At 37.9% G+C, this 27,936-nt stretch overlaps 1 protein-coding gene across 1 annotated transcript in view; it reads right to left on the bottom strand.

Annotated features, from left to right (window-relative positions):
- LOC137623430 (ATP-dependent RNA helicase TDRD9-like) overlaps window positions 1-27,936 on the bottom strand; it is a 266,190-nt gene that overhangs the window by 117,785 nt on the left and 120,469 nt on the right. Inside the window, exon 7 of the mRNA XM_068354264.1 lies at window positions 22,379-22,531. Within this exon, the coding sequence (XP_068210365.1) occupies window positions 22,379-22,531 (153 nt within the window). The remainder of the gene's footprint in view (window positions 1-22,378; window positions 22,532-27,936) is intronic.

The raw sequence follows: 27,936 nt of genomic DNA on the forward strand, positions 1-27,936 counted from the left end.
CTTGCTTCAATTCTAATGAAAGAATTGCCTTCTTCCTGTACTGAAACTTAGCTTCTTAGGCACCATGATTATAGGTAAAATCAAAAAGGAAATGTGAGAAAAGGGAAAAAATAAGCACTGTTAATAACAGACCAAACAGAGGACAACCACACGATACACACAAGAATAGAGAACTGAGCACTCGACGCTCAATGGCATAATGTTTACTTCGTGCGTCGAAATAAAATTCGGGTGTAGAGTCAAAAATTTGCTCGAATTTTACTTCGGATGTTGGAAAATTCGGATGTAGATACGTTCGGATGTAGAGGTTCCACTGTATATGTATATATATAAATATATATATATGTATATATATGTATACGTATATATGTGTATATGTATATATGAATATGTGTATATGAACATATGTGTATATGTATGTATATATATATATATATATATATATATATATATATATATGTATATATATATATATATATATATATATATATATATATATATATATATATATATGTATATATATATATATATATATATATATATATGTATTTATGTATATATATACATGTGTATGTGTATATATGTGTATATGTATATGAATTTATGTATAAATATATGTGTATATATATGTATATATATATATATATATATATATATATATATATATATATATATATATATATATATAAATAATATATATATATATAATATATAAATATATATATATTTGGGGGGGGGCTCAGCCATGTCGTCCTGATGGAAGGTTCCTTTAGGCAGCTTTCTAAAGGATATTTAGCAACAGTGATACTCCCAGAGAATTAACCATAGGTCTCTAGAATTCTAACTCCTGGCACGAGTATCCTTAATATAACTTTAAGGATATCGCATAATATCAGGGGACATATTTTTTGATAAGACACAGGGCAATCTTAACCCCGAATAGATTTTACTCTGAGGGGAAAGAGTGGCGAAATGAAGTGGAGACGTTATCAAGGTACCCCGTGGATCCCCTCCCTGTACTACCATGGCACCTTATTCCTTTGAACGTAGCATTTAAGCACAGTACTCTCCCATGTTTCTCTCGGTGTTGTTACTGTTTTCAAGGAATATTATCATGCAATCTCCAGCATCTTCAAACTCTGGAAAGTTGAGTATTTAATCTTTCCTGTGTATAATTTTTAGCTCCCTTCTCACAGTTAAATTAACATAATTTAGGTGTGTTATGTGGAGCACTGCCCTCCCCGGAGGCGGCCATTTTAAGACCGCTTTCGCACGCCATAAATGCTTTATTTAGTTAGTGGTGCGACGTTCCCGGTATTTAGCTATAAAGAATTTTCTAGCTAGTTAGGCAAAATTATATTAGTAAAAATACCATTACATGTATAATATTTCCTCTTCCGAAAATGAAGTTTCTTTCATATACGATAGGGCCTCAGTGGTATCATTCGTAGCCGAGAGCCTCACTTGAGTTAGGCTAGCCTAACCCGTTTTAAAGTACTTTAGTAACGTTAATCCCCCATTTAACCTCTAGTATCGTTTCTATTAATTCGGTCGGGGATATATATATATCCCCTAAAATTATTGGTATAATTCGATACACTTCTCTTTAAGAGAAAAGAGGATAAACCCTTCTTCCCCCGAGTGCCGCCATCCCAGGCAACAACCCTATCTTCTTTCATCGCCAATGAGTAGTTAACTCCGGCTTGACTGGGATAGTGTTTTACTGTCGATCTCCTTTGCCAGAAAGTATCCCGGCATTTAAGTATGACAGTAATACAGGGTGTATTGTCTTGTTGCCGACAACGTCATCGACAGTGGAATAGTGGTTCCTCTGCCGGCTACAGCGTTGTCGGCGAAGGAAGCTAGGCTTCCCTAGTCTACAACCGAAAGTGGGCAGCATAATTGCTGCCACCTTTTTCACTTGTGGACTAGAAGACATGTCTTATATCCAGCAAGGTCACAGACCAGGGAACTGTTATTCCCCTGCCGCCCATGACGGCGCCGGTATAGGAAGCTATGCTTCCTTGATTTACAGTACAGCCGAAAGTAGGATGCATACTTGCCGCCACCTTTCTCCTCTGTAAAATATAAGACCCTTTCCCTTCCCCTTCTGTCCTTTAGTAACGACCTAGCCATCAAAAATGTCCTTTGGCCGGTATTCTACAATCATCCCCGCTTGCTGGGCTGACTGGGTTACCGGCCGGGTTCCTACAAACGGTGGTTAGGGTGCCGCCTCGACCAACTCCCTAACGGAAGAAAAGCTCCGGGAAAGGTTGAGCCGGCCTTGATGGCTGCCGTTGGGAAACCCATTATACTGTTGAGAATTCTTCAGTCGTCTCTTAGACTGCCACCCTCAAACCTTGTAACCGGCAATACAGCCAGCAACAGAATTTGTGGCTGGATGGAAGCTAGAATCAATGCATTCCTCCCCTTCCATTTGAATTCTCATTCTGGGAAGAAGGCTGTAGAAGGCAGTGGCCCATACACTCCCAATTATTGTACTAAACTATAATAATACGGGAGTCCTTCTTCCCATTCTTTCTCTCTCCATATCAGCTAGTGCCACCAGGTACTAGCCTAACCCGGTAGTATACCGGTAAAACTACAGTATAAGACAATACAGTAGCCAGTATTTCTGCAGTATAACAATACAGCAGTTAGAAAACTACAGTATATAATGATACAGTAGTATAAAATTCCAACATACACTGTGCACCCTTTCACAGTCTATTGTTGAGACTGATTAAAATGTTGAGGTGAAGTATTTCTTCAACATCCTGATGATTCCTAGATCATCGGGACACCAATTATTACCATTCAGTATTAATATTCTACAAGTGGAGGAGTTAGTGTAAATATTCACTGACTCCGGCTCTGTGAACGAGAGTTATTCCACTCTGTATTTTCCCTAATAAGGAAATTAAAAATATTAATATTATAGGAGGTCACAGTAATTGCCTGGAGAGGATACACATATGTGTCTTTCTTACTTCTTTACTAGCTTACTATCCTAAGCTATTATAAATAATAGTAAGTAATACTATTGTTAAGCATGTGTATTAATATCAATTATATAAATAACCCTATACTCATTTCACTCTTTCTTTCCTTACAGGAGGAGCCTAAGGTGAAGTGTGCAGTCATGTTCTGCAACCACAAAAGTAAGGACTTTTGTGGGCACACGATGTGCAGGTCTCATGACCCTGCTCCATCACAACTGAAACCCTGAGGTATTGGGACCCGATGGGTTGCACCGTCTGCTCAGCTCTGATGAACGAGGGATTTGGTGAAGATATCCCTGAGACTATGGAGTCAAGGGATACAGCAAGATTGATTGATTGATTTAAAGTTTTCAGGCATCCTGACATCTGAGGTCATTGACGCCGGTAACATTTAACTTATGTATACAAAAATAAAAAATAAATTAAATAAAAAATAAAAGAGTAATCAATTAAAATCATAAAAGTTGAATGTCATAAAAGTTAAATATTTTTCAGAAGACCTGCTTCTGAAATAAATCTAAAAATGCCACTTGCATGGTAGGACACATCATTTCCAAGAATCTTGGCAAGGATGAACCTGCCTACCTCACCTCGAGCCTCAAACAAATATCTATTCCTTAAGTTGTTATAATTGGGGTATTCGGTCAACAAAATGCCTTACTGTTAGAGGTACTAAACAGTCGTCACAATACGGTTGGTGTTGGCCCTTCAGCAGAAACTCGTGTGTCAACCGAGTGTGACCAATACGGAGACGACAAAGAGACGTCTCCCATTTTCGGGGCATCATATTATACCTCCAAGGAGATATGTCATTTGTTATCTCTCGCATTTTATTGCCATCTTGACTTTCCCATAGCTGTTGCCATTTATTGCAAACCAATTTCTTGATGTCAGGTAAGAAATCATCACAGGGAATGGGATACCTTCTTGGCAGCAACTCGGATGCAGCCTCCTTAGCCAGTGAATCTGCCTTCTCATTCCCGGACACACCTACATGTGCTGGAACCCAACAAAATTGAACTGTTATACCTCTCCGTCCAATAATGAAAAGCCATTCTAAAATCTTTAAAACTAGAAGGTTATTAGAATTAAAAACTTCCATAGCTTGAAGAACACTCCTTGCATCACTAAAAATTGTAAAATTACCCTCCTTCTCCAACGCTATTTTCTCAATAGCGGTTAATATGCCATACAGTTCGGCAGTAAATATGGAAGCGGTCAGAGGAAGTGCACCTCTACAATTAAAACCATTACTATGTACTCCAAATCCAACGCCAGCATCAGATTTGGAGCCATCAGTATAGATAAAAGTTGATCCTCTATGTTCTTTAACATGTTCATTAAAAAGAGACCTGGCTTCTAGGTCTGACATATTCTTCTTATCTCCAATAAAATATTTACAAAAAGATATCTCCGGTAACTTCCATGGAGGCGTTGATGATACCTTGAATGAAAGTACCTTATTTCTAATTATATCCAGACTATTTAATAATCATTTCACTCGAAAGCCATAAGGTTGAGGAGATTTTGGGTGCAACTCAAAGTATGATGCATGTCTTACAAGGCTTGCAGTCTGAAATGCTAGAGAGTTAGGGAGTCTTTGCAATCTAAACCAATACCGAAGAATGGAAGACATTCGGTAAAAGTCTAGAGGTAACTCTCCAGCATCAACAAGGAGACTTGGGATAGGCGAGGTTTTAAAAGCACCAGTAGACAATCTAATACCTGCATGATGTATCGAGTCTAATATTTTTAACTGGCTTGGGGTGGCTGAAGAATATACCTCACAACCATAACTAATTTTGGAAAAAATCAAGGCCTTGTATAATTTTAAAATAGTATTGCGGTCTGCCCCCCACGATGTATGGGACAATACTTTTAAGATATTCAGAGCTTCAACACATTTAGCTTTTAATGCTTTTAAGTGAGAAACCCATGTCAGCCTACAATCAAATATCAAACCTAAAAATTTAGCTTCTCTTGCACATGGTATCCGTTGACCTTTAATGTATATATCCGGGTCTGGATGTACTCCCCGGATACGACAAAAATGGACAACGGTAGTTTTACTTGTCGAGAACTTGAATCCATTCATGTCAGCCCACTGGATAATTTTATCAAAAGAGAGTTGGATTTTTCTCTCAACCATTGCCATTCTGGTGCAAGCAAATGATATTGAGAGATCATCCACAAATAATGTTGAGAGAACATCCTGGGGAATAGCTGAGGATATCCCATTAATTGCTAGTGCAAAAAGGGTTACACTCAGCACACTACCCTGAGGAACTCCTTCTTCCTGGCACTTACTCTCAGATAGAGTTTCCCCAACTCTCACTTGAAAAACTCTACGTGAAAGAAATGCCTGAATAAATAGTGGCAGCTCTCCTCTCAATCCCAATTCATGAATGGTTTTAAGTATACCATATCTCCATGTGGTATCATATGCCTTTTCAAGGTCAAAAAATACTGTAACATGGTGCTGTTTGGAAGCAAAGGCTTCACAAATAGAAGACTCTAGTCGTATCAACACATCAGTCGTTGAGTGCATTTTTCGGAATCCATATTGAATCGGTGATAAAATACCTTTCTTTTCAAGGTACCACATCAGCCTTGCATTAACCATCTTCTCCATGATTTTACATAAACAAGATGTCAATGCAATAGGACGATAGTTTACTGCTAAAAACTTGTCTTTACCGGGTTTTAAAAAGGCTAAAATAATGGCTAGTTCCCAAACACTTGGGTAACTATGATCATGCCATATTCTATTAATAATACTTAAAATAAATAGCTTTGTATTAAAATGTACATGTTTAATCATTGCATATGGAATTTCATCGGGTCCAGGGGCTGTATCATTGCAATGAGCAAATGCGGAATCAAATTCTCTTTCAGTGAAAGGATAATTATACGACTCTTCCCTTCTTGTTGCAAAATTTAAAATTTTCTTTTCTTCAGTTCTCCTATACTGGTGACCAAGGGCTCCTTCACACTTGCTGGATACTTTTGAAAAATGATTAGCCAGGGCATTGCTAACATCATTTGCTTCAGTTACATACTGGCCATTCACCTTCAACACTGGTGGTGGGTTGGGGGTGAATTTGCCAGCTATCTTTTTTACTTTCCTCCACACAGAAGATGGTGGTGTTCTACTGTTAATGGAGGAAACAAAAGACATCCATGACTGGCGCCTTGCTTCTTTCATGGCACGACGGAACTGTGCTCTACATTTCTTGTACATAATTAAATTCTTATCAGTTCTGCGTCTACGCAATCGTGTTAAAGATCTTCTTGTGGCTCTGTGCAGGCCAGTTAGTTCTGAAGACCACCACGGGACTGGTCGTCGTTTGAATAACCCTGTTGTTTTTGGAATTGAATTGACTCCTGCTGTATGGAGAGTTCCATTCAGTAAGTCTATGGCATCATCAATATTTTCAACTTGTCCTGCATCCCCCTCAATTTCGCTTAGCTCACGAAATTTATCCCAGTCCGCCTTGTCAAGATTCCATCGTGGCGATCCCTGTAAAGGTGGACCATTGTTGGTGTTTATAATGATTGGTGCGTGATCACTAGTATGCCAATCATCTAATGTTCTCCAATCGAAGTCGAGAAGGCAATTAGAGCTTACGATTGATAGGTCAATACATGACAAGGTACCTGTCTGGACATGAAAGTGTGTGGGCTCTCGTGTATTAAGGAGTCCCACATCTTCATTTTCCACAATTGATGATATGATATTTCCCCTCGTGTTTGCTAAAACATCACCCCACAAAGGATGTCTACCATTCAAATGTCCAAGTAAAATAAAAGGTTGAGGGAGTTGTTGAATCACCTCCACTAAGTTATCATACAAAATGTTATCATTTGGAGGCAAGTACAGAGAACAAATTGTATATTTTCGCCCTATGTCGATCTGTACAACCACTGCCTGCAGAGGTGTATGAATAGACAGAGAAACTTGGGGAACATCTCGACGAACGTATATGAGACTTCCGCCATGGCTCCCCACTTGGTGATCATATGGTGTCCTATAACTAATGTATTCGCGAGGACAAGGGGTATTATGATCAAGTTTGCTCTCCTGTAGACAAATTATGGGGGAATGCTCATGAATAAGGAGCTTAAGTTCTTCATATTTGGCCCTTAAACCCTGACAATTCCATTGCAAAATGGAGGAAAAAACTATGGTTTATAATTTGGTAGACCCCTTGGATGGAGTCTTCCCAATAGCAGTTTTTGATCTAACACTATTTTTAGGTGGTTTTATTAAAGAGGGTCTTGATAGATTGGGTTTAGAATTTATGATTTTCTTTTTGTCTTTTTGATCTGATTGTTGAGGAGGTTGGTGGACCTCCACTTGAATTTCCGATTTATTTAAATTGACTTCCAGATCAGAAATATCAACAGACAAATCATCATATTTATTTGACGTCGTAATTTTGATATTTCTTATGGAAAGGGGCGAGAGAGATGGAGGTCTCTCTCTTTTCCGATTAGTAGGTTTTGAGCTACCAGGTTTTTGCACCTTCCCCAATACAGGTGCACCTGGTAACTTGGTGTCAGGTGGCATCTCCATCAAATCAGGCAAGGACATGGCCTGGGAGAGGTTAGTACTATTGTTGGTAATGGGGGACGAAGGCTGTACAGAAATGGGCAATGACCCATTTTTAATACGCTGTGGCAAAGCCTCAGAAGGCAATATGATTACCTTGTCATGCAGTACTTTATTATCAGAGGTTGTATTTCTTTTCTTAGGATTACTGGCAGTGCTAGGTGGGGTTGCTGTCTCCTGTGGTAAATTTACCTTTGATTTTAAGGCCTTTGCATAGCTGGTTGATTTATTCAACAGTCTTTTTGCATGTCCCACACTTATGTGTTCTAAACTTGATTTGTTTAGGGCAGCTTCCTCCAACTTATACAGTTCGCATCTCCTATCAGTTGATTTATGATTCAAATTGCAATTTGAACACCTGGCCTCAAGTGTACATTCTCCATGATAAGTTTTGGAGCAAATACCACACATTTTTCCATTTTTGCAAACTTTGGATGGGTGTCCAAATTTAAAACAATTAAAACATTGCAGGGGCTTTTGTTTGAAAGGCCGAACTTTAATCCTTTCATTTTCAATAAAAATATGGAAAGGTACATCAGCATCCTGGAAAGTAAGTATAATCATTGAAGTTCCAGGAACCTTATGCACTTTCCATACATTTAATGGACACATAGAAAGTATCTCCTCCTCTGTAAATTCGTATAGGTCCTTATTAAAGACCACTCCCCTTCCATAACTAAAATTTAGATGAGGTTTCATTTCCAATGTAATTTCATCACTGCCTGTCTGTAAGTTAGACAGTATTGCAGACTGAGTCGAAGATTTGGCATGGATGAGATAACTGTTCTTCCCAAAACGAGATATATCTCCAGGTGCTATGGTTCCTACTTTTTTTTGGATAAACTTACATATCTTAAAATAATTCCCTATTATCCCTTTAGGTTCAGCTAAGAGCCACATTGGTGGTTTGGGTTTTCTCTGTGAAGGCATGGGTACATTTCTATCTTTTTCAAACCAATCAGCAGGTTTGTACACATCCAATTCCTTTGGGACCTTATCACAAAGAGCTCCCATGATGTTCAATTCGTTAATTTTGATACTACTAATATTACTTATGGCATTAAACGCTTCATCATGACTTTCAAAAGATATCCAAGAGTCCCATTTTTCATCTCCAAGTCTCATCCTTATTTTCTTTATCAATCCATAGCACTCAAATGCTCTATATATATCATCATAATTTGTCTCTAATGGGATTTGGGAAACATGAAGGAATCGTAGTTTCCCTGTGTTACCCAAATTGCTAAATTTTTTAACATCAGTAGAGTGGTCCTTTTTAGTTCGAAGGTCGTCAACAGAGTTTTCCTTAATTACAGTACCAGAAGTCATCAACAGTGCCGGGGGAGAGTCAGCAAATCCAGGGGATGGGGAGTCAGTATTTGAAGGGTCCATATTTAAGGGTGGGATTTTCAGGTTTTTTGTTGTTGTTTTGTTGGGGTACCTGCTTGAGAATTATAAGAAAGTATCATACGTTGGAAAAAAAATTTGTATTCTCCACTATCGGCACAATGAGAGTATACTTCCCCGATGGTCCACTCCATACCCTACCCGAAGGATAGCATCAAAACAGATATAGAGGCACAGGTGTAAGCTAAACCCGCCTGTTAGGACTGAGACCAAAGTAAAATGGAATCATCCTCCCCATATCTGTAATGATGGGCTTCCGGCCAAAAGCCAAGAGTCCCACCTCAAGGATTGGATCCCCCTGGATTCCGATGACCCAACCCTTGAGAGTAGTTCCGCCAAAAAGGTCCAAACCATCTTTGGGATGGCTGAAATCATCCAATACTCTCATATATAGCTTTGAATGCGAAAACTTCCCAACCGTGATCCCTTCTCCCATTCATCTAAGCAGGCAGTAATAACGAATGTGGAAATATCCACGCCATTTAAATAAAATAGAAAAAATATAGATAAATAAATAAATGAACAAATAAAATAAACAAATATATATATATATATATATATATATATATATATATATATATATGCATACATGTACATATATATATAACTAAGAAAAATAATAACCATAGAGATAGGACAGCAAGATGAAAGAAAGTTGATAAAATTAGGAGAAGGTCGAAGTAATATTAAGCAGAAGAAAAAGATGAAAGAGAGAAATTTAGATTCGAACTGGGGGAGCAATTTCCCGAAGTTCGAGAGCCCTCTTGCCCGTCACCAAGATTCAGCACGGGAATGAAATGCCGTGCTGAAGCTCAATGACTTCATCAAGGCATTCTCTCATTAAGAGGGATACAGCAAGAGAAACTCTTCGGAGGTGGGTAAGAGGGTTCCAAAAGAACTCTCCGGGACCTTACCTGCCAAATGAAGCTAAGAGATGCCTTTTGTTCCCTAAGGCACAATCCGACGCGGTTGTGCCCCAGATACAGGTCAAGCCTCCCTTCATCCAGCTGATGATAGAGGTGGACATTAATAAGGCACTCAAGGGCATGGACATCCACCAGGAACAGATGTCGGAGGTATCTACCAACACCGAAAAGGACCTTCTGCAAGAAGATCCTGAAGAAGAGGTGGCTCAACCACCCACGGAGGAAGAAGGATCCGTATCTACGATAACTGAAGACCCTCAGTTTTCTGTGACGGCATATCAACCCGTGCCGTCAACTTCTTCAGTCCCAACTCCTCATCTTAAGCAGCTGATAGCCAGGAGCTAGGCGGTCATAGGCCAACTTCAGCAGATGATAGAAGCGTTTTGCAAGGAACAACAGGAGATTAGGCAAGATCTCAAAGAGACGAAGAAGGAAGTAAGAGAAGTGAAACGCCCATGCGCTTTCAAAGGCTCTCAAAAGCCTATTAAGGTCTCTGACTTACCTCAATGCTCTGAAAACAACCCCTGGAGGTATACAGAGCATATGCCCATGATGGATGGGAAGCTGTATATCTCCGAGAAGTTGGGGCCAAACCCCTTGAAGATCTCCAATTCTGGCCTAACCTATCGGCATACCGAGATGGTTATGTAAGACTGCGGGATGAACTAGCATCTTGTGAAGAGACGGAACCAAAAGAGGTCATGATCTTTGAGCATGACAAGGCACAGGCTCTCTTGTCCAAGTCCCTAAAGAAAGCCTGGTACACCTACTCCAAGGTTTCAGCTTTGAGCATGAAGCATCCTACCTTCATTGCTCCTTCCTCCAGAGCTTTCCCCTTTTCGGTCAAAGCTCTTGACTGTGTGTTGAAAGCAGTTGATGCGGACAAACCATGCCCAGTGCTAGAGGAATGCAGACCATTACCACAAGCCATGCCTACCAGCAAGAAGGAATGGAACGAGGTTCATCTAACCTTCTCAGTCTCTAAACTGGATCTGGAGATAGCAGGTCAACAGTTCAATGAGAACCTTCCAAAACTACCAGAGCATCTTTTGAGAAGGGAACAGGAGACAAAAGAGAGACTAGCCACTTCTTTGTCTCTTCAGAACTGTATGGAAATGTGTGCAGGTCTTTCCAATACCCAAGATATGTACATGGTCCTAGCCAAGACTCACATGGGTACCCCTGTCAAGGCCATGTACGCATTCGTCAGGTCCAGGAGGGCCTGTAGAGATCATGCGTTTGCCGCAGCAACGGTCAAACACGAGCCCCTAGGAAGCTGATCACTTCATGTATCTGGGGCAAGGACCTCTTCCCAAAAGAATTGGTTCAGGAGGTTATCGCAAAAGCTGCCATGGAGAATAGTAACCTTCTCCAGAAGTGGGGCATGTCTTCCAAGAGGAAATCATCCTCAGATGCTGGTCCCCAACCGAAAAACAGGAAGACAAAGAAGCCACGCAGGCCTGCACAGCATCCAACCATGACCATGACCACAGTGCCCCAAATGGTAGCTCAGCCGCAAACCAGCTTCCAGATGGTGCCCCAGCAGCTGGTAGCTCAATTGCCGGTGTTCAATCCAGGCTTTGAGATGCACACAACTACCTTTCACCCCAGAGGTAAAGGCTCAAGAAAAGGCTCCTCAAGGAACCCCTCAAGGGGTAGAAGAGGACGTGGTCGAGGAGGTAAATCCTCAGGAACATCTCAGCAATGAGATGCTCCAGGTAGGAGGAAGACTCTTCCACTTTCGGGATCGTTGGACCTTCAATCCTTGGGCCCACAGCCTAATCAAGAATGGATTGGTTGGAAATGGAAAAAAAATTCCACCCCCTTTTCCTATATTCTTCCAACACTCCACCCTCTTATTGGAAGAATATACCTCAGAACTCTTGAACAAAAAGGTAATAAGGAAAACTAAGTCCACCTGATTCCAGGTAAGGCTGTTTTGTGTTCCCAAGAACAACTCAGACAAACTCAGTCATTCTAGACTTGTCTCCACTCAACAATTTCATCAAGAACAACAAATTCCGGATGCTTACCCTGCAACACATAAGGACCCTGTTACCGAAAGGGGCGTACACAGTCTCGATTGACATGGCGGTTGCTTATTGGCACCTACCTGTCAGCCAGCCCCTCCCCTCCTACCTAGCATTCTGGCTACAGAAGACAAAATATGCCTTCACAGCCATGCCCTTTGGGCTAAACATAGCCCCAAGGATATTCACGAAACTTGTGGATACAATCATCCAACAGCTGCGCTTAGAAGGCATTCAGGTAGCAGCATATCTGGATGACTGGGTGGTGTGGGCAGCATCAAAGACAGCCTGTCTGCAGGCAGCCACAAAGGTGATTCAGTTCCTAGAACACATAGGGTTCAATATCAACCACAAGAAGTCTCATCTTTCTCCAGCTCTGGAGTTTTAATGGTTAGGAATCCATAGGAACTTGCAGTCACATCGTCTCTCCATTCCATTGAAGAAGAGGAGAGAGAGAGCAGGATCTGTCAAGAGACTACTGAAACTCAAGATTTCAGGTTGCCAACAGGAAAGAGTACTGGGCTCTCTCCAGTTTGCAGCAGTGACAGACCCAGTGCTAAAAGCACAACTAAAAGATGCGTCAGGAGTCTGGAGAAGATACACATCAAACACTCGAAGAGATCAACAAAGACTGACACCGACCCTACTGCGAACGCTCCTAAGGCCGTGGTCAACAGTCAAGAGCCTGACAAGAACAATTCCCTTACAACCACCTCAAACTTCAGTGGTAATTCACACAGCTGCCTCACCGGAAGGATGGGGAGGCCATTCCCATCAAAGGAAAGTGCAGGGGAATTGGTCGCACCAGTTCAAAACCTTTCACATCAAGATCCTGGAAGCTATGGCAGTCTTCCTAACGTTGAAGAAACTATCCCCTCGCAGATCAGCCCACATCAGACTGGTCTTGGACAGGGAGGTAATCGTGAAATGTCTGAACCGACAAGGATCGAGATCACCCCACATCAATCACGTGATGTTAGCCATCTTCCGCCTGGCAAGGAAGAAGAGATGGCACTTATCAGCAATTCACCTGCAAGGGTTCCGCAATGTGATGGCGGATGCTCTATCCAGGCGAAAGCCGATAGAGACAGAATGGTCCCTAGACGCAGACTCATTCTCCTTCATCTTGGAAAAAGTCCCAGAACTATAGAACGACCTCTTCGCAACGAGCGACAACAAGAAACTAACTCGATATGTAGCCCCTTACGAGGATCCTCGGGCAGAAGCAATAGAGCCATGTCTCTCGATTGGAACAGATGGAATCACATCTATCTGTTCCCACCAACCAACCTCCTGCTGAAGGTCCTCAACAAGCTAAGATCCTTCAGAGGAACAGCAGCAGTAGTGGCCCCCAAATGGCCCAGAAGCAATTGGTTCCCTCTAGTTCTAGAACTGAAACAGAAGCTGTTCCCTCTACAGAACCCAGTTCTATCCCAACTGGTTCAGAAGTTGACTGTCTACGCTTCATTCTTGAGAACCAAAAACCTACATATCATGATTTTCTCGCCTTAGCGGCCAAGAAAAGGTTCGGTATCTCAAAAGACAACATCGACTTTATAGAAGAATACAAGTCAAAGTCAACTAGAAGACAATACAAATAATCTTGGAAGAAATGGGTTTCCTTCGTGAAAACAATGAAACCGACGGAAATTTCAATAGATTTCTGCCACTCCTTCTTCATCTCCCTTTATGAACAAGGCCTAGCTTCCACCACAATGAATGCGTGTAAGTAAGCTTTGACTAGACCTCTTCTTTATGCCTTTTAGGTGGACCTTTCAAGTGAAATCTTCAATAAGATTCCAAAATCATGCACTAGACTCAAACCAGCAACCCCTCCAAAGCCCATATCAGGGTCTTTGGACAAAGTCTTGCACTATGCTACGAATTTGAACAATGAGGATTGTACCCTAAAGGATCTAACACAAAAAGTGATATTCTTGTTCGCTATAGCCTCAGAGGCTAGAGTTAGTGAAAGTGGCCTTATCCAGGAACGAAGGCTATATTCAGTTCACAGAAGATGGAGAACTGAACCTTTTTCCCGATCCTACCTTTCTCGCCAAAAACGAGCTGCCCACCAAAAGGTGGGGTCCTTGGATAATCTGCCCTCTGAAGGAAGATGTCTCTCTATGTCCTGTAGAGTGACTTAAGGTCTATCTTCGAAGAACTTCAGACTTCAAGGAGGGACAGGTCTTCCGAGGCAAAACCTGAGGATCGAACCTATCCCTAAAACAACTGAGGGAAAAACTCACCTACTTTATTCGCAGAGCGGATCCTGACAGCACACCCGCAGGTCACGATCCCAGAAAAGTTGCTTCCTTGATGAACTTCTTTCAACACATGGACTTTGATAGACTACAGAGTCTTCTATAAACATTATGCGAAGCAAGTGCATGAGATAAAACACTTTGTGGTGGCGGCAGGTAGTGTTATAAAACCTGTCGTCTAATGCTGCGATGAACAGTGGACTGTTTTGGGACTTGACAGTGCATTGGGTGAACAGGTGTTAGAACCTTCGAGTGTAATACCTTTTAGTGAAATCATTACGGTGATTTACGGACTGTTCTATACAGATGCAGAATCTAACCAATAACACCAGTGCCATGTGAACATTTGTACACAAGTGTTGAAGCATATCCAACATCTGTGCCATGTGAACATTTGTACACAAGTGTTGAAGCATATCCAACATCTGTGCCATGTGAACATTTGTACACAAGTGTTGAAGCATATCCAACATCTAAGTGAAATCAAACAATTTAATTTCACAAAATTGAGTGGCATTTACCAATGAACTAATATATGTATATTCTTCCCTTACATGTTATAAAATGAATATATACCAAGATTTTCAAATATGCAGGATAGATTCTTTCTAGTGATACATTGCAAATTGTTTTTATATTTTGTTTATGAAAATAAAAAAACTAAATAATATATCTGTCTTCTTCGCCCTTAGAAGTACGAATAAAATTGTCCAGAGCCTTTTATTTTCCTAAAATAAAATCTTGTCCGTCAGTAAAATTTCTAAAAGAACAACCTGGTAATCTCAAAATGTTTCCCTCTTGTTCCTACAGAAATACAAACTTTGGACCCTTATAGTCGAAGTCGACAATTTCCCTGCAGGGGGCAGGAAGCCCCTAGTTAGTTCCAAACTTAGCGGATATGACAAATAATGGTAATATAATATATAAAGTCTAGGAGACCATATAAGGAACTCGTTCAAAGTAAAGGCACTTATACAAACCCACAGATGTAGTACAGACAGTCCCCAACTTACGAACACAATAGGGACCGAGAGTCTGTTCGTAAGTCGTATTGTTCGTAAGTCGTTAGTGTTAAATTTTGGTCTGGAGTAAGCGTAACCTAACTCAGATGTCTACGATTTTCAGCAGTAGAAGTAAAAAAATAGCCCCATTTCATATAAAATAGGTTATTACAAATATTTTACTTTATCATATTACAGTAGTCTGTATAATACTGTAAAGTTCAGTACAGTATGTTGTTTTATTATCCTGTACTGCACACTACATAATGGAAACTTGCACAAACAATTGGCCATACATATGCACTGCATTTCTGAATCAGCTGACTTTAAGTAAAATCGTAGTAAATATAGTGTACTGTACATTTAGTACAGTACTGTACATTAATTCCTTTTTAAATAAATGTACTGAAAGATATTTTATTGTTCCATTACCCAATTTTTTTGCTAGAAACTTACGTAAACAAGCGGCCATTTGCATTATGTACTGTACTGTAACGTTTACCTTTTCACGCTTATCAAATCAGCTGACTTGTACCGTACTGTATTTACTGTATGTAACAGTACTGTGCATTTAACTGCTTCATGGTTGTTTTGGTATTGTTAAATAAAATGCAGAAGGTTAGTTTACTGAATTGTTTTATTTTAATTTTGACCGACGGAATCATTCTTTGTAGAGTATACGTCACGTATCTTGTGACGTCATGTATTTGGCGGAAGAGCGCTGACAAACCGAATGATTTCCTTTCATTATGTTGCCGAGTAATCTTATTACAGAATTCTCATAATCGAAACACCGAGTAACGATATCAAGTGTTTTAGTGGTCTGTATCATTAGTTATGAGATTAGTACAACTTACCGTAAGTTAAGAAAAAAAAAGTCTGATGTTATATTTCTTCTGGCGGAAGGCGAGAGGCAAAGCAAGTGATTTTCTTCCGATCCGTTACTATTCCCATAATCGAAACATCGAATAAGGATATAAAGAATTTTTTAATATTTTTAAAGAAATATGAAGACTTAACTGCATTAAAAATCAAAATACGGAGACAGAGAGAGAGAGAGAGAGAGAGAGAGAGAGAGAGAGAGAGAGAGAGAGAGAGAGAGAGAGAGAGAGAGAGAGAGAGAGAGGGGGGGGTTGCGTATTCCGTTTATAACTAATAATAAGGTCTATCAACGAACTGTATGGAAAATGTGATACCCTATAATATATTAGCGCTGTTGTAATATTCACTATGAAGAGATTTCGAATATCAAGAAAATTATATAAATCAGTGTTATTCGTACTACAGTATATGTGCGCATAATCGTAATACTGCAGCGTCACCTTGAGATCAGCTGATCTCCCAACCAAAAGTAAATCAAAAGTAATTGTTGATTATTGAAATGCTCAAGAAATTAAAAAAAAATATGAACGTACTTTAATAAACCATAATTAAACACAATAATGTCTAATGAAATATGAAGGCTTAATATTGAACGAAAAATTGAATACTGTATGAAGCTTTAGAATTAACTACCCATATGCGATTGACAGAGCGAGCACACACACACACAGAAAGAGCTACAACGATTTCGCATACCTAATAATAAGAACTGTAGGGAAACTGATTTTCTGTAACATATTGGCGCTGATGTAATATTCATCTTGAAGATATTTCTAATATGTTAAGAAATAAAAAAAAAATGCCAAAAGTCTGATGACGTTATATTTCTTCTGACGGAAGGCGAGAGGCAAATCGAGTGTTCTTCCGATCCGTTACTATTCCCTTAATTGAAACATCGAATAAGGATATAAAATTTTTTTTAATCATTTTCAAAGAAATATGAAGATTTAACTGCATTAAAAATCAAAATACGGAGAGAGAGAGAGAGAGAGAGAGAGAGAGAGAGAGAGAGAGAGAGAGAGAGAGAGAGAGAGAGAGAGAGAGAGAGAGAGAGAGAGAGAGAATTTAACTTGAAATGAAATCTACGGATGTTTACGAACATGTTTGGACTTCCTTCAATTTGTGTTCGTATGTACCGTTGTTCGTAACTCGAATGTTCGTAAGTAGGGGTGCATCTGTACTTTCAAGTAATTCTCCGGTAAACTTCTATCAGGACGACATGGCTGAGCCCTAAAAAACGGAGGATTTTGAGCAAAGAATAAATCTATTTTACGGTGATATGGCCATGTCGTCCTGATGGACCCTCCCTTCTTTCAAAAGGAGTAAAACAACTATGTAATTAAAGACCCCACCCGAAACTACTCTATCTGCGGCTATTCCTGCTTAAATGCAACAAGGAATAAGGCGCCGTAGTAGTACAGGGAGGGGATCCACAGGGTACCTTGATAATGGCTCCCCTTCATTTCTCCACTCTTCCCTCTCAAAAAGTAAAATCTATTCGGGGTGAAAATTGCCATGTGTCGTATCAAAAAATACGTCCCCTGATATTTTGTGATATCCTTAAAGTTATTAAGGATACTCGTCCCAGGAGTCAGAATTCTGGAGACCTATAGTTAATTCTCTGGGAGTATCACTGTAGCTAAATATCACTTAGAAAGCTGCCTGAAGGAACCTTCCATCAGGACAACATGGCCATATCACCCAAAAATAGATTTTTCGCTTTGCTCAAAATCAGTTTTATATATATATACTGTGTATATATATATATATATATATATATATATATATATATATATATATATATATATATATATATACACAGTATGTATGTATGTATGTATACAATGAGATAACTGAACAAATTCTTTTTCATCAAAAAGTTAACTACTACACTGTTACAGACTTTTTACCTACAGTAAGCAGCTCTTCTAAGAGGAAACCCCACATCCAACCCTTGTTTTCAAGGCTTGGGTAGTGCTATAGCCTCTGTAAAGTCGGCGTCAAAACTGATGCAAAAAATTGCAAAATGCATCGTACGTAGTTCGTTATTGTCATCCTTTTTATCTGATGATAAGTATCAGTAATTAACTGTAGAACAATTTCCTTAGTGAAAGGTCAGAAAAAAAAAAAAAATCCCCGTAGAAACATATGCGGCTCTCAACGTGTGATATTGAGCGTTCACCATTCATGACAGTAGGAAATGCCGAGTGCATGACCATTGGCATAATGTGATTGTAAATTACTTTTATGGAGCTATATCGAAAACTATTGTGATTTCTTTTTATAAAGCACAAAGATGTTTAGCATCTGATTAAATGAAATATTAATAACACTCCAGTTGGTGTGACAAAAAATCTAAATCCATAAAAAGAACAGGAAAACGTCATTCTCAGAGGCAAAAGAACCACAGGGAAAATTAAAAGTCGAAACTAGTCAGGACTTAATCTCATATTTCCTATTTTCACTTTTCCTGTGGTTCTTTTGAGAGAAAAATTATATATATATATATATATATATATATATATATATATATATATATATATATATATATATATATGATACTGTACTGATTGCACATGCGGAGGAGAAACTGACCGACTAGTGACAGAATTTGGAAGGGTGTGCGAGAGAAGGAAGTTGAGAGTTATGTGGGTAAGAGAAAGGTTATGAGATGTACGAGAAGGGAAGGTGGTGCAAGGTTGAATGTCATGTTGAATGGAGAGTTACTTGACGAGGTGGATCAGTTTAAGTACTTGGGGTCTGTTGTTGCAGCAAATAGTGGAGAGGAAGCAGATGTACGTCAGTGAGTGAATGAAGGATGCAAAGTGTTGGAGGCAGTTAAGGGAGTAGTAAAAAATAGAGGGTTGGGCATGAATGTAAAGAGAGTTCTGTATGAGAAAGTGATTGTACCAACTGTGATGTATGGATCGGAGTTGTGGGGAATGGAAGTGACGGAGAGACAGAAACTGAATGTTTGAGATGAAGTGTCTCAGGAGTATGGCTGGTGTATCTCAAGTAGATAGGGTTAGGAACGAAGTAGTGAGGGTGAGAACGGGTGTAAGAAATGAGTTAGCAGCTAGAGTGGATATGAGTGTGTTGAGGTGGTTTGGCCATGTTGAGAGAATGGAAAATGGCTGTCTGCTAAAGAAGGTGATGAATGCCAGAGTTGATGGGAGAAGTACAAGAGGAAGGCCAAGGTTTGGGTGGATGGATGGAGTGAAGGAAACTCTGGGTGATAGGAGGATAGATGTGAGAGAGCCAAGACAGCGTGCTAGAAATAGGAATGAATGGCGAGCGATTGTGACACAGTTCCGGTAGGCCCTGCTGCTTCCTCCAGTGCCTTGGATGACCGCGGAGGTAGCAGCAGTAGGGGATTCAGCGTTATGTAGCTTCATCTGTGGTGGATAACGGGGGAGGGTGGGCAGTGGCACCCTAGCAGTACCAGCCGAACTCGGTTGAGTCCCTTGTCAGGCTGGGAGGAACGTAGAGAGGAGAGGTCCCTGTATTTGGTTTCATTTGTTTGATGTCGGCTAGCCCCCAAAATTGGGAAGTGCCTTGGTATAGGTAGGTATGTATGTATGTATGTATGTATGTATGTATGTGTGTGTGTGTGTGTGTGTATATATATATATATATATATATATATATATATATATATAATATATATACATACATACATACATATATATACAGTATATATTTATATATATTACTATTATTAATTGCTAAGCTACAACCCTACTTGGAAAAGCAAGATGCTATAAGCCCAAGGGCTCAAACACTGGATATAGCCCAGTGAGGAGAGGAAACAAGGAAAAATTAAATATTTTAAGAACAGTAACATTAAAATAAATATCTCCTATATAAACTATAAATACTTGAGCAAAACAAGAGGAAGAGAAATTAGATAGAATAGTGTGCCTGAGTGTACCCTCAAGCAAGAGAACTCTAACCCAAGACAATGGAAGACCATGGTACAGAAGCTATGGCACTACCCAAGACTACAGGACAATGGTTTGATTTTGGAGTGTCCTTCTAGAAGAGTTGCTTACCATAGCTAAAGAGTCTCTTCTACCCTTACCAAGAGGAAAGTAGCCATTGAGCAATTACAGCGCAGTTGTTAACCCCTTGAGTGAAGAAAAATTGTTCAGTAATTTCAGTGTTATCAGATGTATGAGGACAGAGGAGAATCTGTAAAGAATAGGCTAGACTTTTCAGTATATATGGAGGCAAAGGGAAAGAACTGTAACCAGAGAGAAGGATCCAATGTAGTACTGCTCTGGCCAACCTAAATAAGTTATGAAATGTATATATCTTTAAGTAACCTACATACTGATATGCGAGAGTAAGATTCAACATTATGTTTTTAACATATTCCTACTAAACAAGTTTATAGATTGTGGTAAACCAAAAATTTATTCATAAAGCTCATGATAATGAAACCTAATTAATGGAAACCCATGTTTAGGCTACAACCATCTGGATACTTAAATAATTCAATTTACTATGTAACAAGCTGGAAAATATATTTCCTTGATTATTGAAATAGGTCCAACAATTTAGTTAAACATGCATATAACTTGGATTTGTTTTCTTTTAAAACCTATTTGTGTGTGTTTTTTTTTTCATTAGATGCTGAGTTTCTTGTTTCTTATCAAATGAAATCATGATAACTTTTGGTATAATGCTATGAAAGTAGGAATCTAATTTACAAATCATATTATCCCTTGCTTACGCACTTGGAGCCTGCCTACTGCTATCAACGGTGAAATTTTATAACTTGTTGCTGCAGATGTTTCTGAGAATTTTTTTTATATAACTATTATTGGAACTAACATTGACTATTCACATGGGAAAGGTCTTCTGTTGTTCTTCAGTTAATTACTGATATTTATTATCATAAAAAGGTTGACAATAACTATAATAAAATATACTAGTTGACAACTCCACGGGGGACTTGGTGGCAAAACATTCTTTTCTCAGAGATCATTGTGTTCGTCTGAAGACTGCGACTACGGTTAATGATGGGGGACTGGGGTCCTGGCCCTTGCCTTAGTATTACTGACTGGCGATGAGGATATTAGGAAAAACCCCCTACTAGTAGGCCATGGCCACTAATTTGGTAATTGGGAAAATAATGATACATTGTTGTTGGTCAAGACTGACGCCAGAGCTGAAGTAGAGTCCGAACGGTCGATTCATAAATGCGAATATCAGAATTACCAACTAACCCAACTTCTCTGTTGAATTTAAGTCCATTCACAGTTGATTGTGTTTAGTGTTACGAAGATTTTCCCTTTATATTTTAACGATACTTTTATGGTTTCATGAATCTTCGCTAACATAATTGAAATTCAGTATGATATTAAATATTTGTTTCCACACTGCTTGAAATATATCAGTAATGTTGGTAATCCTGTGTCAAACGAAATTTTTTAAAATTATATTTTCTCTAGTTTGAAATAATTACTATTCCTCAAAATAATTACCATTACATTACTTTTTTCTTATGATTCTTGTATATATATATATATATATATATATATATATATATATGATGTGTGTATCTAAGTTAGCTTATTTTGCTTGATAGAGCTTTCAATGTAGCAAAAAAAAGTTTTTGAGATACGCATTGTAGTTGCCAGTTAATAAATTTCAAATGAAATCCTCTGAAATTTGTTGCATCAATTTTGACGCTGACTGTACCTTAGACTTCCACTGTCTTGGATTAGAGTTCTCTTGCCTGGGGGTACACTTGGGCACACTATCTTATTTCTCTTCTTCTCGTTTTGTTAAATTTCTATAGTTTATGTAAGAAATATTTATTTCAATGTTGTTACTGTACTTAAAATATTTTATTTTTCCTTGTTTCCTTTCCTCACTGGGCTATTTTCCCTGTTGGGGCCCCAAAGCTTATAGCATCCCGCTTTTCCAACTAGGGTTGTAGCTTAGCAAGTAATAACAACAATAATAATAATAATAATAATAATTATAATATTAATAACAATTATGTGTATATACATATACTGTATATATACATACACACACACAAATATATATATATATATATATATATATATATATATATATATATATATATATATATATATATATATAATGTGTGTGTGTGTGTGTAAGTTCATATATGAAAACTGCGACACATACTTGATATTGGTTTCTTTATTACATTTTGTACAGTGTTTCTAGGCTAAATTATGTTATATACAAAAAATACTTGTTTCCAATTTTCTTACCTAAAAAGTCTTATTACAATGCTTTTTTGTATTCTTGGTATTTGCCGCATTTTCAAAGCCAGGTGCATTGCTGTTGGGCACTCACCAGGAATGTCTTGAAAGTGCTCCTCTTTATTAACTGCACTCCTAGTTCTAGGGAACTGGATATAGGCTCTGGAAAGACAGTAGGGAAGATTAATTGATTTAATCAAATTTATTCTGTACCCATCCATATCATTAATACACAAACGTACACTCTGAAGATAAAACTTTGATTCTTTTTTTTTCATGTTAGATCTTCTAAGACCTTCATGGACTACAATATTAAAAATCAACTATATCATTGGTATAATTAATCAATTTTAGGCTAGCTGACTTTGAGAAATTCATCTATAGGATGCATATTGAGTTAAGCACATTCAATTCAGCTAATTCTTCTATATCTGCGAATATTTAATGTTTCAGTTCCATACATCTGATCTATGTCCAGTATCATTATTTTTTATGACATACATATTTCTAACAAAACAAGTACTGTACTATGTGCTTATACTTTTTAGTATAAGAAAGAAATCACAAAGTGAGAGCTGGGACTTAGTGAAAAATTTCTTAACACGTGAATAGATTGGAAGGTGTAATCATACCACCTCTTTGGAAAGAGAAAAAGAAAATTGAGAGATATTGAAGATCATCCTTACACAGAAAACAATTCTCCTTGCACAATCAAACACTACCCAGACATTTCTGATGTCACAAATGGTGAATTATTGAATAAATATCTTTAACAAATAACATAATGTATATTGTTATTTTGTTTCTTGATAATTTCTTTCTGTTAACTTTCCTAATTTTTACATTAGTAGATAGGATTTTGCAAAACAATCAGACAATTTACATAAAGTTTAACTTTGATATTCATTAACTTAAAAGGATACCATAAACGGCCACAGATATAACCTCTTCAAGTTAAAAATAACTAAGAAATATATATATATATATATATATATATATATATATATATATTTACATATATATATAAATATACATATATATATACACACATATATGTACCATGCTAGGCAATATATTCTGACAATTTATGTTTGCCAATGGTTATATTCGTATAAGCAGATGAGCAACTTGGTAAATTAATGAGAGCTGTGTGTGGAGAAAATGGTCCCCCCTTAAATCTCCAAGAAGTCACTGGAAGCAGGCACACATATTGGGTTTAAGGTGATGGACAAACCGTCTCTTCGGCTTTTACTGCTGATACCTCGCTTTTGATCATACTAGAATCAGTATGGAAAGGCAGAGTCATTCGCCTTAGTTAGATAGGCACTGCGCATCACAAGGAACTGGCTATCCTTTGATGTATCTAGCCAATGAATCCTCTACGGATTTAGTCAGTCATGGAAAGAGATGACAGAATGGGCCCCAGTCCCAGGCGTAGGGGTTTTCTAAGAATCTCCCAGTTTATAAATAACAAAGAAATACAGAAAATTAGTAATTGCAATGTTAGAACCATGAATCAGATTGGGAAGTTAGTGAATTTATGAAATATAGTTTGGATATCTTGGCCCTAAGTGAAACACATTGTATGGGGATTGGTAAGGAAACTTTAGATCAAGGCATATATATATATATATATATATATATATATCTACTCAGGAAGAGAAGGGGTAAGAATGATAATGACACCAAGACCAGGAGAGGCATTAACTGAGTGGAGCTGTAAATGGTTGATTGTTACTAGCAAAGTTCAAAATCAAAGCAGTGCAATATGTCTACTATGCATCAACAAATTATTCCCCTGAAGAAAGATGAATACTATGAGGAACTGCAAAGTGTAATAGATGAGATCCCAGAGATATGAAAGCTGTGATTGGGAGCTTTAATTGGGAATAGAGAATGTGATGGGTGTCAAGGGTCTTGGCAAGGTTGCAAATGAAAAGGAGCACATTTCATAAGTTTCTGTTCTGCAAACAAGCTTTTCATTGGAGATATTCTTTTTTCACCACAAGAACATGCAAAACTATACATGGAATTCAAAATGTAGCAATTGCAAAATAAAATTGATCACATAGCAATTTATAAAAAGAGGAGGAGGACTATAAGAAATGTATGAAGCTAAAGAAGTGCAGATATTGGTAGTAATCACCAGCTCTCATTGCCATACTGATATTAAAACTGAGAGCACTCTACAGAAAGGTAGACAGAATACGTAGGTTTCATACAATTAAGCTTTTAGAAGAAGAGCACAGAGAAACATTTGCAATTGAATGTAGGAAACGATTTGCAGACTTTGAGACAAAGAGACGAAGATCAGACAATTAATGAAGAATGGCGTGATATTAAGAACATACAACAGTCAGTTGGTAGTGAAGTCTTAGGACACGCAGTTACAAGGAGAAAGCCATGGATATCCAATGATAATTGCAATTCTATTTAAAAAAGGAGACAAAGACAGAAATTTATTGTTGAAAGTTTTCGAGGAAGAAATGAAAATTATAAGGTAGAGCAAGCTAAGTATTCCAGTATTGATAGTGACGTCAAACAAAAGCCAGGAATGACTGGAGGATATGTAGACAATAAAGCATATGAAGATGACAAAGCTATGAATTCAGGAAGTGGCTATAGTGTAAGAATCGCACATAAAATTATTTATGAAATCTTGACTGGGGCAAAGAAGAAGAAGCTTATACCAACCAAAAAGAGAGATGGGTCTGTTATAACAACAGAAGATGAAGAAAGACAACATTGGATGGAACACTAGTGAGGTTATGAAAAGGAGATATGAAAGGAATAATTTGATTGATATACCTGAAGATGATGAAGACCTTGATTTGCCCATGAATGAATTCAGTGTCTTTGAAGTCGAGGCTATCCTAAAAAAACTAAAGAGATGGAAAGCCCCTCGATAAGATGGAATAACTGCCTAGATAATACTGGCCAAAAATGAAGTGACTCCCTGAATACTTGTAAGATTATTTTGTTGAATGTGGCATGAGGAGACAAAACTTGATGAATGGGAGTTAGTGTGTTGGTGGAAATGGCAAAAAAAGGAGACCTGACTGATTGCAATAATTACAGAGGCATAACACTTACATCAGTTATGAAGATATATATTATGCTAATTATAAAGAGACTGGAGAGAAAGATTGATGAAAAGCTGAGAGACGAACAAGAAGGATTTTAGAAGCGGTAAAAGTTGCACTGACCAAATTTTCATTTTGAGACATGTTGCAAAGCAATGTGTGGAATATAAAAATCCCCTTTTGATGCAATTTGTTAACTATGAAAAATCCTTTGATAGTGTGCAGTGGACAATTTTGTGGAGAGTCCTGCATTATCATGGAAATCCTCTTAAATATGTGAATTTTATTAAGTCTGTTCGTGAGCATAGAAAGCGCAAAGTTAATGTTAATGGAGTCTTATCAAATGAATTTCCAGTGCATAGCAGAGTACTCCAAGGGAATGTGTTGTCACCTATGTTATCTCATGGATTTTGTAATCCATAGAACATTCTGAGATGGTAGAGAAGGATTGGACTGGATTGGTGATAGGAATTTAGCATATCTAGAGTATGCTGATGATGCTTTCTTGTTAGAAGAACACCACAGGATTTGCAGTGCCAGCTTACCAGAATGCATGAAATATCACATGAGGTTGAGCTGAAGATAAATAGAAGAAAGACAGTGAGGATGAGAAGAGAGCATGCAATGGAAGATGATTAATGAGGTAGAATCAGTTAAGTATTTAGGAACTATGATCTCCAATACAGGGTCTTTTGGATTAGAGTTTAGTGAAATGTGTGTATGTATAATACATATTTATTATATAAATATATATATATATATATATATATATATATATATATATATATATATATATATATATATATATATGTGTGTGTGTATGGATGTATGTATATATGGAAGGATGGATGGATGTGTGTACACACACACACACACACACACACACATATATATATATATATATATATATACACATGTATCCATCCATCCATATATACATCCATACATTCATATATATAGTTTATATAGGAAATATTTATTTCAACATTGTTACTGTTCTTAAAATATTTAACTTTTCCTTGTTTCATTTCCTCACTGGGCTATTATCCCTGTTGGGCCCCTGGCCTTATAGCATCCTGATTTTTCAACTAGGGTACAAAAAATTGCAAATAAAACAATTTTTTTCTGTTCAGGAATTGCGCCATGTTTCAAGACTGCTGCTACAACGTACAAAAGTGATAAGTGGTCGTTGTTTAAAATATATACAGTACACATAGTTAATCTTAAATTTTACTGTATACATATTGTACAGTACAGAATAACAGTAATGTTGTTTATTGTAAATGTAGGCTACGTTTGCGGCAAGTCAAGTCGTCCAAACAAAACCAGGGAACACTTGAGCTTTACTGTAGTAATAGTAGTATATTACAGTAACATACACTACAGTATCGGCGAGTGTTATACAGTAATTCTAGATAGGAACAACTATACTGTGATAGAAACGAAGTATAAACAATATTAGGCAGTATTTAGTGGGTTCATTATCCGAGTGTAGGCAATGGCAGTGAGTTGTTAAGTTTCGTTGGGAATCAGCCCACCCTAGGGTAATCCATAATCACGATTTTTTGCTTATCGCACCTGTCTCTAACTAACCCATGCAAAATGTGAGGGCAGACTGTATATATTATTATTATTATTATTATTATTATTATTATTATTACTTGCTAAGCTACAATTCTAGTAGGAAAATCAGGATGGTATAAGCCTAGGGAATTAACCAGAGAATATAGCCCAGTGAGGAAAGGAAACGAGGAAAAATAAAATTTTCAAGAAGAGTAACATCAAAATAAATATCTCATACATTAACTATAAAAACTTTAACAAAACAAGAGAAAGAGAAACAAGACAGAACAGCGTGCCCTAGTGTACCCTTGAGCAAGAGAACTCTAACCCAAGACAGTGGAAGACCATGGTACAGAGGCCATGGCACTACCCAATAATAGAGAACAATGGTTTAATTTTGGAGTGTCCCAGAAGAGCTGCTGGCTATAGCTACAGAGTCTCTTCTACACTTACCAAGAGGAAAGTAGCCACTGAACAATTACAGTGCAGTAAACTCTTGAATGAAAAAGAATTGTTTAGTAATCTCAGTGTTGTCAGATGTATGAGGACTGAGGAGAATAAGTAAAGAATAGGCCAGACTATTCACTGTGTGTGTGTGTGTGCAGAGGGAAAATGAACCGTACCCAGAGAGAAGGATCCAATGTAATACTGTCTGGCCAGTCAAAAAGACCCATAACTCTCCAGTGGTAGTATCTCAATGGGTGGCTAGTGCCCTAACCAACCTACTACCTACTAACTAACTAACTAAACATATATATATGTGTGTGTATATATATATATATATATATATATATATCATATATATATATATATGATATTTTCATAATAAAATAAAGTTTTGAACATACTTACCTGGTAGTTATATATATAGCTTTACGTCCCGGAAGTCACAGCAGAATTTCAAAACATGCGGCAATCGCC

Source organism: Palaemon carinicauda, chromosome 30, assembly GCF_036898095.1.
Source record: "Palaemon carinicauda isolate YSFRI2023 chromosome 30, ASM3689809v2, whole genome shotgun sequence".
In the NCBI taxonomy this organism is placed as follows: Eukaryota; Metazoa; Arthropoda; class Malacostraca; order Decapoda; family Palaemonidae; genus Palaemon; species Palaemon carinicauda.